The following is a 15,450-nucleotide window of genomic DNA, read 5'->3' as shown; positions in this document are numbered from 1 at the left end:
GTGAAAGTTCCCTATAACGGCCACTCGTAACTTCCGACCCGTGAACTCGTACCAGATCGAACTGGTATGACTTCACAGGAAGGAAAAACACAAAGTACGAGTTTCCTTGAACGCACCATGAGTTAGCAGCCCCCGCCCTTGTCAGGCATCAATTGGTCCTCGTGCTACGTCACCACATTCACGCGCATCCCTTGGCTGCACACACAGCCCTTCATGCCGTTCTCTCTCCTCATTGGATAACACTTGTATCCCACAAGGAAAATTTTCTCCTCGGGTTACAGCCATAGACTGTAAAAAGAATGGACGTAGCGTCCGTGACGTCACCCATTGGTTTTGGGGAGTCGTTTTTGTGACTCAAATATGGCGGCCTGAACAGCGCCATGTTGGATTGGCCGGCCGAGAACCCGCCCCCTGGCCTCGAAGCAGCCTGTCTCCGGACCGCTCCAGACCTGTCACTCAACGTTTCCGCGCCCTGATTGGCCAGAATTTTAACCTAATAACAGTAAAACTGTAGAGTTAAAAAAAAATTCACCCCCCTCAGAGTGTGTGCGGGGGTAGAAACTATCGATTGAGACGAAAAAACGTTCTGACACCAGGCTTTTAACATGTTTACTGAGGATGTAAAGTCGGCGATTTTAACACGGGGGTCTATGGGGAATGCTCCCTTCTGACACCAGCCCCCAGAGGAATCCGAGGGGATTGCAGTTTTTTGAACGCGGAAGTGAGCTTCACTTCTCAGACCGACAACTGCCCCCTTGGTTACAGCAGAGCAGAGTGACGGAGAGACTCGTGTTTAGGCTGAAATACTTCATGTAAGTGATTGCTGACGGAAAATAGGACTATTTAGGACTTATATTAACAAAAACATTCCACTGATATCTGCTTTAAATACTTTTCTTTTCTTTTTGCCTCTAAGAGGACGTTTTGCTTTCTTTTTGTCCCTCCTGGGCACCTGTAGTCCTTCAGGTTTGTGTAGCCCCTCCCTTCTTCCCCTCTCAGAAATGTTTACCATGGCTGAGGGTGAGTTTCGGTTTGGAAAGTCCGGCCGACATTTTTGTTTGTTTTCCATGAAAATGTGGTCTTAAGTCAGTGAATGTGTGAGGAAAAGTGTGCATGAAGGATGTAAATATGTTTAGCTGTGTTTTTCACTAGTTTTTAAGTTCAGATATCATTCCAAATACTATTTTGTTACAAATATCGGCGCCACTCGGCTGCCTCGTTTTAAGCTACATGAGACTTACCACGTTTACATGATGTTTTTTAATTCGGAATTAATTATTCTTAAGTAAATAGTTAGGAATTAAAATCTTCTCCTTCGAGTTTACATGGAAATAATAATTCCGAATTGGAGTTTACATGGAAAACACATTCAATCGCCTTTATTTAATTCTGCTTAACGTCTGGGGGTCGGGAAGTGTTCTGATTGGACAGGGGGTACACGTGTTTACGTATTTACGTCTACCGGAAGAAAACAAACTCCATTCTCAGTGTGTGAAGTGAACAGAGCTGCAGCCGCGAACCGCTCCGCTGCTCCTAAACTTCACAACAACTTGGAAGCAGAAAGTTTCTCCTCTTAACTGCCAGGATGGCCTTCCCTTCCCCGGGTGTGTGAGCCCGGCCGCCGCCGCTGCTCCGGCGGGGATCCTGGCAGTGAGCTTCGCCTTCCCCGCCGCAGCAGCAGCAGCAGCGGCGGCGGCGGCCGGGCACCGGGGTCTGTGGAGCAGGTTCATGAAGCCTGGTTGTCCCGACCAGCAATCGCTCTGGTCCCGACATGACTCACTCACAACACTGCGGCTGTAACGTTATGTTGTGTGTGTTGTAGCCTACTTTTCACGGTTAAATTATCACCGCGACACACACACAGAGCGGCGAGTCAGTTAATACCAAGGGGGCAGTTGTCGGTCTGAGAAGTGAAGCTCACTTCCGCGTTCAAAAAACTGCAATCCCCTCGGATTCCTCTGGGGGCTGGTGTCAGAAGGGAGCATTCCCCATAGACCCCCATGTTAAAATCGCCGACTTTACATCCTCAGTAAACATGTTAAAAGCCTGGTGTCAGAACGTTTTTTCGTCTCAATCGATAGTTTCTACCCCCGCACACACTCTGAGGGGGGTGAATTTTTTTTTAACTCTATAGTTTTACTGTCATTAGGTTAAAACTCTGGCCAATCAGGGCGCGGAAACGTTGAGTGACAGGTCCGAGCAGCTCCGTGGACAGCTGCTTCGAGGCCAGTGGGCGGGTTCTCGGCCGGCCAATCCAACATGGCGCTGTCCAGGCCGCCATATTTGAGTCACAAAAACGACTCCCCAAAACCAATGGGTGACGTCACGGACGCTACGTCCATTCTTTTTACAGTCTATGGTTAATACGCATGCGTAGAACAACAGGAATTAATTAATTCCGATTTAAAATAGGAATAAACCACCCACTTAATTCGGAATAAAGTTTAATTCCGAATTATCATTTTCACTCGGAATTAAGTGTTTACATGATCTTTTTAAAGCGGAATTAACTTTAATTCCGAATTAAATTATTTTAATTCGGAATTAAAGCTCTCATGTAAACGGGGCAACTGTTGTGCTGTGTGTGTGTGTAATGAGTGCTCTTCTGTATGTTTAGGCGTGAGGCAAAAAAAGACGGATGCTGACATTTTGTGCATGATTGTCGCCCGCAGGTTTGTGGTTTTATTTTATTTTCTAAAGTTTTAAACGTAGTAAATTCTGCGTGTTTTTGTTTTGCCACAGGATGGCGCTATTCATTCATTCAATACACACCTCATGTTTTACAGATAGTTTGTTTTTGTAATTTTCTTTTAAAGTATTAAAGAAAAATGTATAACTCACAGAAATGTTTACCATGGCTGAGGGCGTGAGCCAAAAAAAGACGGATGCCGACATTTTGTGCATGATTGTCGCCCGCAGGACTGGAGAAAATAAATGCTGTGAACACTGCAGAACCTGTCTCCTCATTGTGCCGACCCACAAGTGTTACACTTGCATTTTCTTATGATGGACCCGAGTCTGTAATAAAGATATCTAGCCTAACCACTTTACTCATGTGGTTCTTATCTTCACAGACTGAAATGATCCCTGCCTCCTAAATAGGCTATTTAGTGATGTGTTCAATTTTTCTTATAGTTTCATAGCAAAAAGGGGTGGCTCAACTCACGACCATGTCCACTAAGGAGACAGGAAGTGTTCACTGTTGACTGTGCCTGCAATGTGTCATCGTCTTGTTCGAGCATCTGGTTGTTTTGCAAGAAGGCTGCTGCCTGCTGGTATGAGGAGTCTGACTGGCGGTAAACTGATCTCTGCTTCAGACCACAGGACCAAACACCTGCATCATGTCATGTGGCGGGATTTTAAACTTTAACATGACTGTTTCCACACCTTCAAAGTGAAACAGACTGACAAAAGGAGAGGAAGACACCCGGTGAGTTTCATTTTCACACCCATCATGGACAGCAGTGAACTGAATCAGGAAGAAGGAAGAAGCTTGTTGTTGTTGAATGAGTCTGAATAATTGCTTAACCTTTCATAAGTTTGTTTTTAAAACTTTATAAACTTTACTTTCACTGTCGAAGTCTTACCGTTGGTAAGCAAACCGTGTTTACTGGTGCTGGTTAGAGCACTGGAATAAGAGTAACGACACGCATTGGTCCAATGGAAGCGCCTCCTGATGGCGGGATATGGGTATTGCAAAAGTGCCCAAGAACTGACATCTCTGCATTGTTGGTGAATGAGCAAGAGCGCTATTTTCAATAATTTAAGGACATTTCTAGATCACCCACGTTAATAGCATAATCGTGGACCCCTTACAGATAAACATTAACACATAGGCTAGTAAAACAAACAAACAGTTGTCTACATTAATGTTTCAATCTACATTTTGTAATAAGCAAATTACAAGTGTAATTTGATATGACCAAGATCCCACATTCATTAAGACCGAAGAACTGAAATACCAATTAAATTGCATGTCTGGTGCAGCCGCAATGAAAACACTTCATGTCTTCTTCTTTCCCTTTTCCACTTCTCTATAGCAGCAATTATCACAATCATCTATCTTAACATATAGCCTACAAAACTGCCCACCCCCACCCCCAAACTTTAACTCCCTGAACCTAACCATAACCCTATCCAGCAACTATATAAACATAGTGTCAAGGAAAGTTGAGGGTCCCGGGTTCAGCCTTTAGAGGGAATGTGATTTTTGCTATCTTATGACATTATAATCAGAAAGTGTGATTTGAAATGCTAAGGAGTAGGGAAGACTGGGGACAGTTGCAACACTTTTTACATTTTTCTCAGTTACTCAGAGACTATTTGGACTAGGCTCATCAAACTCTTATAGATTAAACATACATGTGTCAGCTAATTAGTCATGCCATTTAAAGATGGTTACATAACAAATCAATCACAATATTCATATGAATGGAAGAATCCAGATGTTGCAACTGACCCCAAACGTGGGGACAATTGCAACACGGATAAGGGACGGTTGCAACATATTAAATATACATTAAATTTCACTAACCAACTTTTGATTTTTGTCCCAATAAGCAAAGTATTCCTAAAATATGCAATGTCTTGCAATAATACTATAGTATTATTTAGTTATTTAGTAATATTTATCAGAGAACAGTTGGAGTTTTGTTTTGCGTAGAACGGCCTTGAGTCAATGTGCAGCGGTTAACAGTTGAAACTCAATAGCTCAGTGTGAGACAAGAAGAATGGAACTATTTGCAACAAAAAAAACGTTTATGAAGCACATACTCTACGTTTGGATGATTTATTCACTGTATGACATCAAATAAATTAACTTTTCTCCAATTTTCATAGGAAAATGTGGCTACTTTTGTCCCATGGAACAAGATACAACTAGGCTATAGATACAAATTGCATATTTCATTATAGAAAGTTATCTGGGGAATTATTTTAAAATCTTTAGCATTACTCTCTCATGGTTTAATATAATTGGCTGTTCTGTTCATCACGAGGAATAAAATAGATTGTGCCTATTTTAAGCTAAAAATGTTTAATTTTATACATTTGCATTTACGTATGTGCTTCCATATTCAAATGGCAGTTGTTGCAACCGTCCCCACCCTATCAGCCATGACAAAACATCACGTACTAGCTAGACACAATGACACTGACACATGGTGACCATGACATTTAATAGTCAACAAAACAGTGATTTAAACTACATAGGTTTGGATTAATTCATACAAAAGCCCAGGACAGTATGACAAAAATACAGCTCAAGAAAAAAGCTACTTCCATACCTCTAAAACAACTTTGTCTCAGTACAAGCAGGAACAGATGCTGAATATGTCTTCTCTATTCTTGGTGGGTAGAGGGTCTAACTGTGAATGTGCAGTGTGAGTGTCATCACTCTAGCATGTTTCTGATTGGAGAAATAAGGCTTGTTGCAACTGTCCCTTGTTGCAACTGTCCCCAGTCACCCCTATCCTGTGATTTTTGCTATCTCATGATATTATGATCAGAAAACGTATTTTTGTTTAATATGACTACAAGGAAAGATGGTCATATGTGATTTGCAATTGTATCTAATGGTAAGATCAGGATGAGAAAGTGATGTGTTCTCCACTGTATTGAGATTGATGGTGAAACCTGAGCTGGTGGAATAGTTGCTGTAATCTGTTAAAAAAGGGAAGTAGGATGGGCAGGACAAAGGTTATTGTAATGAGGAACTGGTGACGTGTCCCTGAGACAGGCTGAGGCATGTCGAGGAGAGAAGGCCGCAAGGTCAGTAAAGGTGGCAGAGATTTAACGATGGGGAATTACACATTGACCAAATAAGGCAAGTACCGGTGCAGAATGATGGCGAAATTGTTCCATGACAGGGGAACGGTGTTGGCTACAGTTGTCTACATTAATGTTTCAATCTACATTTTATAATAAACAAATTATAAGTGTAATCTAATATGACCAAGACACCTAAAAACAAAAACACAACCGTTTTCATCAATTTACAAGCAAGTGGGCAACACACATGATTGGAGTGAATGGGTTTTCTGGGCACTTTTGCAATACCTATATCCTGCCACTTGGGGGCGCATGAGGCTTACCACGGGACTCAATGAAAGTGTCGTTACTCTCTTATTCCAGTGCTCTAGTGCTGGTGTAATGTGGGTGATGTAGGTCACGCCTCCACCCCATCGTTCTAGGGAGAATGCCCTCCCACTTTGTCCACTGTCCTTGCTGGGATTCGCTGATCGACTTGACCAGGAGCCTGCCCTCCTCCATTCTCATCACTTCTGTCACCACCATCCTCTTTCGTACTGAAGCTCTGGACCACAGCTTCTGAGGCTCTCCCCAGCCCAGCCCAGCCCACACCTTCCTTGCTGGGTTTTCACGACCAGCTCTCGGTGCTTCAGTCTTGAGATACTGTAGCATTGTAAATAATGATATACAGTATATAATATGCATATCAATGTGTAACCATTTGTAATCCAAGTAACACTTGCTTTGCTTTGGGAAGTGTTCTACCAGGTTCAATGTAACACCGTGTGCTGCATCCTTTGGATTTTCCAGGTAGGCCTACAAACAATGGCGACTAAGAAACTGCTTGTTGAAACACTGAATAAACTGAGTCCTGAGGAACTTGATGAATTCAAGTCACTCATTAAACTGGAGAAAAGTTTCCCACTCAGCTCAAAGAGTCAAGTGAAAGTGGCAAACACACAGGAATTAGTGGATCTGATGGTGGAGACGTACAGACAAGAGAGTGAGGAGGTGACCAGTAAGATTTTAAACAAGATGAAAACAACTGATCAACTGCAGAGGAGGCCAAAGCAGCTCAGCTCAGGAACCAAAGGTGAGGCAGAGGAGACACAAGTTTATATTTTGTTCTGGTACAACAGTAAAATACAGTATTGAAGTAGTTCTGCAAGGTTTCACTATCAATTTGAGATGCTATTGTAAATCTGCATGAAGCCTGTTAAATAAACGATGTCTATATTTAATTTTCCTATCAGACAAACACCACGCAGATGAAGATCGGCCTGCGCTGATAAAGAGAGTGAGTGTTACCTTTTGTGTGAATGAAATGCAGGAATTACACATGACAATCAGAGGAGCAAAAGTCATTTTAAAAGTACAAAGGAGGGAACAGGCGCCCCTGTATCGAATCCTGACTCAGGTGGCGCTTTGCTGCATGTTTATTAGATTGTTTATTAAGGATCCCCATTAGCTGCTACCGTAGTAACCTGTTCGTCTTCCTGGGGTCAACAAGGAGCAACACAAAAAATATATTATAATATTAGTGATTATGTCTTTTGATTTATGGTTGTCAGAGGTACTCTGACATATCTCATATCTCTAAAATGAGATACTTTGGTAACCCTTTAATTTACAGGCCGTTAATTACGTGATAATGTCTAGAAATAGCCTAAATAACACTCAATTTCATAGCAACGTTGAGAAATGTAGCAAAGAAATAACGATTGATTGTGTAGAAATTTCCCAGAAATATCGGTCAATTCCAAGGACTTGGTGGAGAAAAATTCTGGCCTTTCCCAAAACCTTCAAAGCATGTGTAATCTTTTATCTTTATGTAAAACACGACATTGCTATGAAACTGATTTCTAGACAATTTCTTGACATTACTGCACAATTAATTGTTATTTCTTGGCTATTTCCTTACATTATCACATAATCAACAGCCTGTAAATTAAAGGGTTACAGATACTTTTTTTTATAAAGAAATTATTAAAATGATTACCAATGTCATTTGGCTTAGTGAGAGCAAAACCGTTTGATTCAACAAAGGGAGGACAAACATTAGGTTTGCGATATTTAGCAGTATTTTATATTTTTTATAGAATATTATTCATTTTGTTTAATTTTGTGACTTGATTACGCAAATAGCAATACTTGCATCTATCTTTAATTAATCCAGATCTTAGGGCAACCTTTTTAGCAGCGTCTCTCTCACTGAAGTGTTATCAAGCCATGGGGGGCTCTTTTAGCTTGACTGTAAACTTTTTTAAAGGAGCGCTTGTCTACAGTCTTAATGTATCTGGACATAAATAAACTAAGTGCAGCCTCAGGGTCATCCTCACTATAGAAATGTGACTATGTAAAGGGTGGGCTAAAATTATTAAATTTGGAAGCTCTATGTCTTACATTAAAGGTCTTTTTTGTTCAAACATTGTATGTTAAGAAAGATTGGTTTTCTGTGAGGCTACTGGAAAGAAATCATCCTCGGTTGAAAAATAGGTTTTTCCTTTTTTACAAACTCAGTGTAGTCATATGGGTCAAATAGATATCATACTTGAAAACACATCACTGTTTCTAAAGGAGGCAATTCAGAGTTGGCTATGTTTTCAGTTCCACCCCCCAGAAACCAGAGTGGAAATTATATGGTCCCATGGTGACCTTACTTCTTGCTTCCTGCTTCCTCTATAGCGATTATGGCAATGGGCCAATTTGCCAAAATGTTGAACTATCCCTTTAAATAAGGACAAACCCACAATTGTCACTGAAATAACTTGAAACTGACAAAAGTAATAGTAAATAAAAAAATTATGAAAATTAACTAACGAAAATCAGAAACTGCTTTTGAATTTTGGTGCAACAGAATTTGTTACGGTCCTTTGGCTTCAAAAGGAATAGGCTGGAGCTCGACTGGTGCACGATCTTTATTTATCTTCAAGCACTGTGAAATTAAACATTAGACAATTTAGTATTACAAAATTGCACATTCAATACTCCTATACTCTATGCTCCAGCTGTCTCACGTGTGAAGGGTGCCTTCTCTAGACGGGATGTTCCAGCTCCTTCCACAGATGTTCAATAGGATTTTATCAGGGCTCATTGAAGGCCACTTCACAACAGTCCAGTGTGTCGTTTTTGGGTGTTTTTAGCTGCTGTGTGTATTTGGTTATTACTCTGTTGGAGGACCCCTGACCCGTGACTCAGACCAGGCTTTCTGACACTGGGAAGCACATTTGACTCCAGATGCATATTAAAAACACATGCACTGAGGAGATGTGGACATCAAAAATCTTGAACCATTGAAGCTGATAAATTTCACCTTTTGCCTCATGAATCTTTCCCTTGTTTTTACCAGGTAGAGACGATGGTGTCTGATATGGAACTGCTTTTACAAACACTGGCTAATTTGAGTGACAGAGAGCTCAGGGACTTTAATCATGTCCTAAGTAGTGAAATTTGCCATCAGAGGCATCGTTTAGACCACACGTGGATCATGCTCATAGAGACAGACCTGGAGGACACTGTGTTTTTAATGGTGAAGACTTTTGGTGAAGAGTCTGTGAAGAGGACTGAGAGGATTTTAAGGAAGATGAAGAGGACTGATCTGGTGCAGAGGCTGTTTGACAGAAACTCAAGAACCACAAGTAAGACAATAAAGACAAGACATAAACAAAACATTAGTCATAGAACTAATTTCCCACATTTCCTAAGTTGTAGGGAAAAAAGACACATTTCAAGGTTCAAAAGTCTTAAAAAGTAATTATTCAGATAAAGAGGTAAATATGTAGTTGTGTGTTTAGTGTTGATCTCTGCTGTGTTTTTATTCAGTTGTCATGCACTAATGTGTCATTGTGTCATATTTATTTCTCTTCACTGTAGAGAAACTCTCTGTAGATGAACGCTGCTCTGCTCTGATCCAGAAAGTGAGTAAAGTCACATCTGTTTGATTTCATACAACAATATTTTCATTCAATAGATGCAGGTTGAAAATGATAGTGAAGATTTTATCTATTGATACAAACTCAGACTTATGATTTACTCTGGATTTATCTCACTGAACTTCAGCTGTGATTCAATCCAACAATAACATCATGATGTGTTTACCACTTCTTTTGCTTTGTACTTTGTGTTTCTCAAAAATCAAAGAGAAAAAAGTGAACCTATCATAATCAATATGATAGTAAATTCCATGTGTATCAATAACTGATACACATCACATAGTCTACACAAACAGATGGTCTGTATTTATATAAATGGTAAATGGTCTGTATTTATATAGCGCTTTACTATACCTGCAACGATACCCAAAGCGCTTTACAGTATCATACATCACATTCACCCATTCACACACACATTCACACACTGATGGCGGAAGGTGCCGTGCAAGGCGCTAACCGCAACCCACCAGGAGCAAGGTGGGTAAGGTGTCTTGCCCAAGGACACTACGGCAGCAACCGGGACAGAGCGGCCGCCCCCAAAGATGCAAAGAGACACATTTGTAATTGTCTAAATGGATTAAATGTCCTATGATTATATTCATGTTTCCAGGTGGCTACAGTGGCAGCTGTTAAACATCTGCTTCTGGAAAACCTGAAGGATTTGAGTGTTGAGGAGCTTCAGAGATTCAAGGAAGTTTTGCGGTTGATTCCCTCCCTATGGGGAACTTCAGTCATCTCATGGATGTTGAGCAGCAGTGACAACATTGCAGATGTAGTGGATGTGATAATGGAGACCTACAGCCAACAGTCTGTGGAGGCGACCAAGAAGGTTTTCATGAAGATAAACAGGACTGATCTGGTTCAGAGGCTGTCAGAGACCAGCTCAGGACCTGAAGGTAAGACAGACATTAAAATCAAATCACACTCAAACATTGAATAAGTTTAGTTAAAAACTAAATTGGATTTGATTGTGTTTCTTTTCTTTTCTCCTCAGACAAACTACCTGGTGATAAATATCACTCTGCACAGTCTGAAAGAGTGAGTCTGACTTTACTCATCACAGCTTTCCTTCAGTAAATGGAGGTTGAAAACCATCTTCATATTAAACATAATGACACGTTGGATGGTTCTCACCATCACCACCACTGATGTTGTGACAGAACTGAAGCTATTGCAGAAGATGAGACGAGGAAATGTCAGCATGTACTTTTTTCTGACACTTTATGGATTTGAAAATACAGATTAAGTTATACATGGCGTTTAAACTTTCTTTGTTTTTATTTAACCATAGAATCAAGCTGATGTCAGATATTACTCAAATACATTAATTAGGATAAATGGCATCATTAGGTGTATAGAAATGAATACTCAGCCGTAATTATTGTAAAGAAAAGAGCTTAAAGAAGCTAATAACATGATCAATACAACAGATATCACTAAGTTTATCACTGTTTGGGTGAACTTTCAGAAAAATATATTTATACCTTTGAACAGCCACATTTAAAAAAAAACTCTTGACTACAAAGTCCAAGGAAGTTGGGACATTGTGTAAAGTGTTAATAAAAACAGAATGCAAATCTCATAAAGGCATATTTTATTCACAATGAATCATAGTAAAGAAATGTTTAATAAAAATGTTTAAACTAAGAAATTGTAAGAAATTTCCATTGAGGAACATTATTCAGAAATTGTTCCACTATTTTTAGACATAGTTTTCCACAGACTGGTGAACCTCTGCCCATCTTTACTTATGAGAGATTCAGCCTCTCTCTATTTAAACCCAGTCCTCTTCTGACCTGTTGCCAATTAACCTCATTACTTGCAAAATGCTCCCACAGCTGTTTATTATTAATACCACCTTTACAGCCTTTTGTTGCCCCTGTGCCAACCTCTTTGAGATTTGTTGCTGCCATCAAATTAAAAATTACCCTTTTTTCCCCTAAAATGGTACAATTTCTTAGTTTAAACATTTGATGTGTTTACTGTTCCACTGTGAATAAAATATGGGTTTATGAGATTTAACAAATCATAGATTTATGTTTTTTTTTTTTTACATTTTACATAATGTCCCAACTTCTTCGCAATTGGGGCTGTATAATGAAATACAGAGAAATAAATCTGTAGCTGTCCTAGATAAAAACTTAGGCTTGCTAAACATGTCCTTCAATTTTTCAGGTAGCAGCAAAACATGCTGTGAAACATGTTCTCTTGAAAACACTGAAAAGTTTGACTCCCAAGGATTTCGACAAATTCAAGTGGCTGCTGCAGTTCACGTCCTTTCAGAGGAGCCTTCCACAAATCCCACAGAGGAAACTGGTGACAGCAAACAGAGCAGAAACGGTGGATCTGATGGTGGAGAGGTTTGGTCAACAGTCTGTGGAGGTGATCAGGGAGGTGTTGACGGACATGAACAGGACTGATCTGCTGCGGAGTCTGTCAGAGTCCAGTTTACAACTCAAAGGTGAGACGTGTGTTTTTTTAATTTAAAAAAAAAAATTTAAATTTTATTTTACGTGCAGTAAACAAGACAAGACAAGACAGTGACAGTGATAGACAAACAAGATGACAAGAGACTCATTGCGTGTGTGTGTATATGGGTGGGTGTGTGAGTGTGTATGCATGTGTGTATGCACGTGTCTATGCATGACATAACATAACATGACATGACTTAATAAAGCATAGAATAGCATAATATAAAACAAAGATGATCATTCTAATTCGAGTTCTGTATAACTTGGTTAAATGAGATACAATAAACTGAGATATTGGATGATGAGGCCGGACCAGGGGTCTGGAGCACCGAGCGAGGGGGTTCCCCGCAGGCCCGAAACGGGGGCCCTGGCAGGGTAGCCCCTTTTTTTTTTTTTTTTCCTTTTCTTTCCCCCTTTCCTCCTTCCTGTTTTTTCCCTCCTTTTTTTTTGGGGGGGGGGGGGGGGGGGGGGTCGTGGGGGAGGGGGTGGTATCCTGCTTGGGACAGCAACCAGACCCTGAGGAGGTCACTGGCCCATAATGGATCCATCCATCCCTGTCACTTATATCACCGTGCAACCCCCAGACCTGTTTGGAGGGAGTCTGCTCTCCAGACGGGTGACATTTATCTTTTATTCTATTTTTAATTCTCTTTATTTTTATTTTCTTTTATTTATCTTATTTATTAATTTAATTGTTATTCCGTTATCTCTTGGGGGAGAGGGGTTAATTTTGCCAGCCGTGTTCCCGTCTGCCCCGAACGGGGGTCCCCCCGTGCCCCCGCCCGGCACCCCAGCGAGTCCAACATAGCCCAGCCCCACATCCAACCATCTGTTGCATATTATCAATTACTTCAAGGGCAGTAGTGAGTGATTGTAGTAATAGTGGTTATCTTGTTATAATCCAAGTTGTAGTGTGGGGTGATTAAATACCCATAAGAAAAAGGAAAAAAGAAAACACAGAAAAAAAGACAAAAAAAAAAAACCTGATAATAAGTAAATATATACCTATATATACATACATACATTCATATATACATACACACCTGCATTCCAAGGAGGTTGAGAGCAGGGGAAGTTGGAGATTATGTAACTATGAGGAAGCATAGATAGACAGCATCAGCGTCAACGTTGCAGGTATTGTAAAAAGGGGGACCAGTTGTTTTCATAGGATATGACATTATTTTTTAAAACTGCTGTGAGTTTTTCTAGGTTTGAATGATCTGTTAGTAGATTTAGACAATGGGTTATAGATATCTTTGTTCTGTCTTTCCAGTTCACTAATATGGTCTTCTTGGCAATAGTTAATGATATTAGTACAAACGATTTATGCTGGTTGGGTATGTGTAAATAAGATAGGTCGCCCAGTAAAGCAATGATCGGACATGTGGGGATGCTGAGGCCCAGCATCTCAGATAGCCTGCCCATGACCTCCGACCAGAATTCTTGAATGGGTGGGCAGTGCCAGAGCGCGTGGATGTAATTATCTACTGAGGTTACACGCACATGTCTCAGCGCACTACGTCCCTGGAGGAACAAGGACCTTCTCTCCCAAGGAGTTCCGCTTGGGAATGTCCCATCGAGGAGGTCGGTGGTGACCACGGACGCCTCCCTCACAGGTTGGGGAGCAGTCTGGGAGGTGCTAGGGCGTTGGGTGCCGCCCTGGGATGGCAAGCACATCAACGTCCTGGAATTACGAGCAGTTCACCTTGCCCTGGTCGCTCTACTTCCTTTCCTGCGGGGCAGACATATTTTGGTCAGGACGGACAGCTCTGCCACAGTGTATTATATAAATCATCAGGGAGGGACACGGTCTCTGCGTTGCCTTCAGGTGGCACAGGACCTTCTGTGTTGGGCTCATCAACATCTGGCCTCACTCAGGGCAGTCTTCCTTCCGGGAGTTGCGAATCAGGCCGCAGACCTCCTGTCCAGGACCGGTCCTCCCCCAGGAGAGTGGAGGCTCCACCCAGAGGTGGTGACCCTCTTGTGGATTCGGTTCGGCAGGGCTCGGGCCGACCTGTTTGCATAGGCAGCGACAACCCACTGCAGCCGGTATTGCTTTGGCTGAAGCCCATGCAATGTAGTTTGTATGTGGTAATGTGAGTTCTATGAAGAACTTTGTACTGTATCAATTGGGTTTTAGAGTTACATGTGAGACGTGTTAATAATTAGACAGGGATACATCATTTTAACTAAAAGTAGCTTAAATGTGTTTCAGCTGAAACTTGAATCAGCTCCTCTTTCACACACTATGTTTGAGAGAATTTGAACATTATAATAACATTCTAAAAATAATATTTGTTTCAAATCCTTCATCACAGATTCCTTCATGTGTGTTCATGATGTAGTGTCCACCTTTCTGTCTTTAAAGGTGTACAGAAATGGCCGTTTGTCCTGTTTGTCGCGCCGAGTTGTCACGAGCTGCAACACGAGTTTACCCGAGTAAGGAAAACGAATTTGATTGGTCGTTATCGAGCGGGCGGGATATTCAAAGCTTGGGGCGAGACCGAGCTCTGTGTGTGTGTCTCAGACGTTTGAATGACGGATTATGGATCCAATATCAGTGGCTGGTGAATCGTGTACAGGCTGATGTATAATCCGTGCGCCTGCATTATCCAATGCGAAAAAAAAAAATACACACTTTCATCCCGGATTTACTCAAAAATAGAATTTTGCACAAAGTTTGGCCTACATCGTCTGATAGATGAGTTATTACATACATTTTATGACCTAGAGTGGGCTCAAATTCAATTTTCTTTTCTGTGCACCTTTAAAATGTAATTAAATTAAATACTTTAGTTAAGGTGACGGTCATATCAGGCAATCGATGTGCCATGAGACAAAGATAAAATTGAAATTTATATTTTGTTCTGTTACAACCAAAATGTCCTTCACCTGAGGGACAACACTGGATCAGATCTGTCACAGTTTCACAACAGTTTTCTATTGTAAATCTGCACAAAGTCTGTTAAAGAAATTAACTTTATGTTTTACTTGACATTTATTTTTCTCATCACACCATGTAGATGAAGATCGGCCTTCACTGATGAAGAAAGTGAGTGTTACATTTCCTTTTTGTATGAATTACAAAATGTGTATAACACATGACAATCAAAGAACCAAATATGGGTGCAGCAAAACCAGATCGATTATGTTTTACTAGGCAAGAGTTCCAACACAACAAAAAAAGGTCTTGTCAATGTCCATCTAAAAAAAAAAACAACAACAGAAAAATCGGTAGCACTACATAATACGGCCCGCGACTTACAGCGTACCTACCGCTCTCTTGCCGCGTAGGTTGC

General features: G+C 40.9%; 2 protein-coding genes across 2 annotated transcripts in view; both read left to right on the top strand.

Moving 5' to 3' along the window:
- The first annotated feature begins 9,220 nt into the window (after positions 1 to 9,220).
- The window catches only part of LOC146971665 (uncharacterized), a 94,277-nt gene continuing 88,047 nt past the window's right edge, over positions 9,221 to 15,450 (top strand). The window contains exons 1-2 of the mRNA XM_085802460.1: positions 9,221 to 9,386; positions 9,622 to 9,665. Of these exons, the coding sequence (XP_085658586.1) occupies positions 9,236 to 9,386; positions 9,622 to 9,665 (195 nt within the window). The 5' untranslated portion in view covers positions 9,221 to 9,235. The remainder of the gene's footprint in view (positions 9,387 to 9,621; positions 9,666 to 15,450) is intronic.
- Positions 10,108 to 14,127, top strand: LOC146971668 (uncharacterized). The gene is made up of 6 exons (XM_085801951.1): positions 10,108 to 10,161; positions 10,291 to 10,576; positions 10,675 to 10,718; positions 11,856 to 12,141; positions 13,664 to 13,735; positions 14,030 to 14,127. The coding sequence occupies exons 1-6, from the start codon at positions 10,108 to 10,110 to the stop codon at positions 14,125 to 14,127; spliced, it is 840 nt and encodes a 279-aa protein (XP_085658077.1).

This window comes from Trachurus japonicus, chromosome 16 (assembly GCF_045865225.1).
Source record: "Trachurus japonicus isolate A0001 chromosome 16, Traja_1.0".
In the NCBI taxonomy this organism is placed as follows: Eukaryota; Metazoa; Chordata; class Actinopteri; order Carangiformes; family Carangidae; genus Trachurus; species Trachurus japonicus.
The sequence above is the reverse complement of the archived record's forward strand: the minus strand, read 5'-3'. Positions and strand labels throughout refer to the sequence as shown.

Coding starts and splice junctions, on each gene's coding strand:
- LOC146971668 (XM_085801951.1), top strand. CDS start 10,108: ATGGCGGAAGGTGCCGTGCAAGGCGCTAACCGCAACCCACCAGGAGCA. Junction 10,162..10,290: donor ACCCACCAGGAGCAAGGTGG/GTAAGGTGTCTT, acceptor TCATGTTTCCAG/GTGGCTACAGTGGCAGCTGT. Junction 10,719..11,855: donor ACTCTGCACAGTCTGAAAGA/GTGAGTCTGACT, acceptor TCAATTTTTCAG/GTAGCAGCAAAACATGCTGT.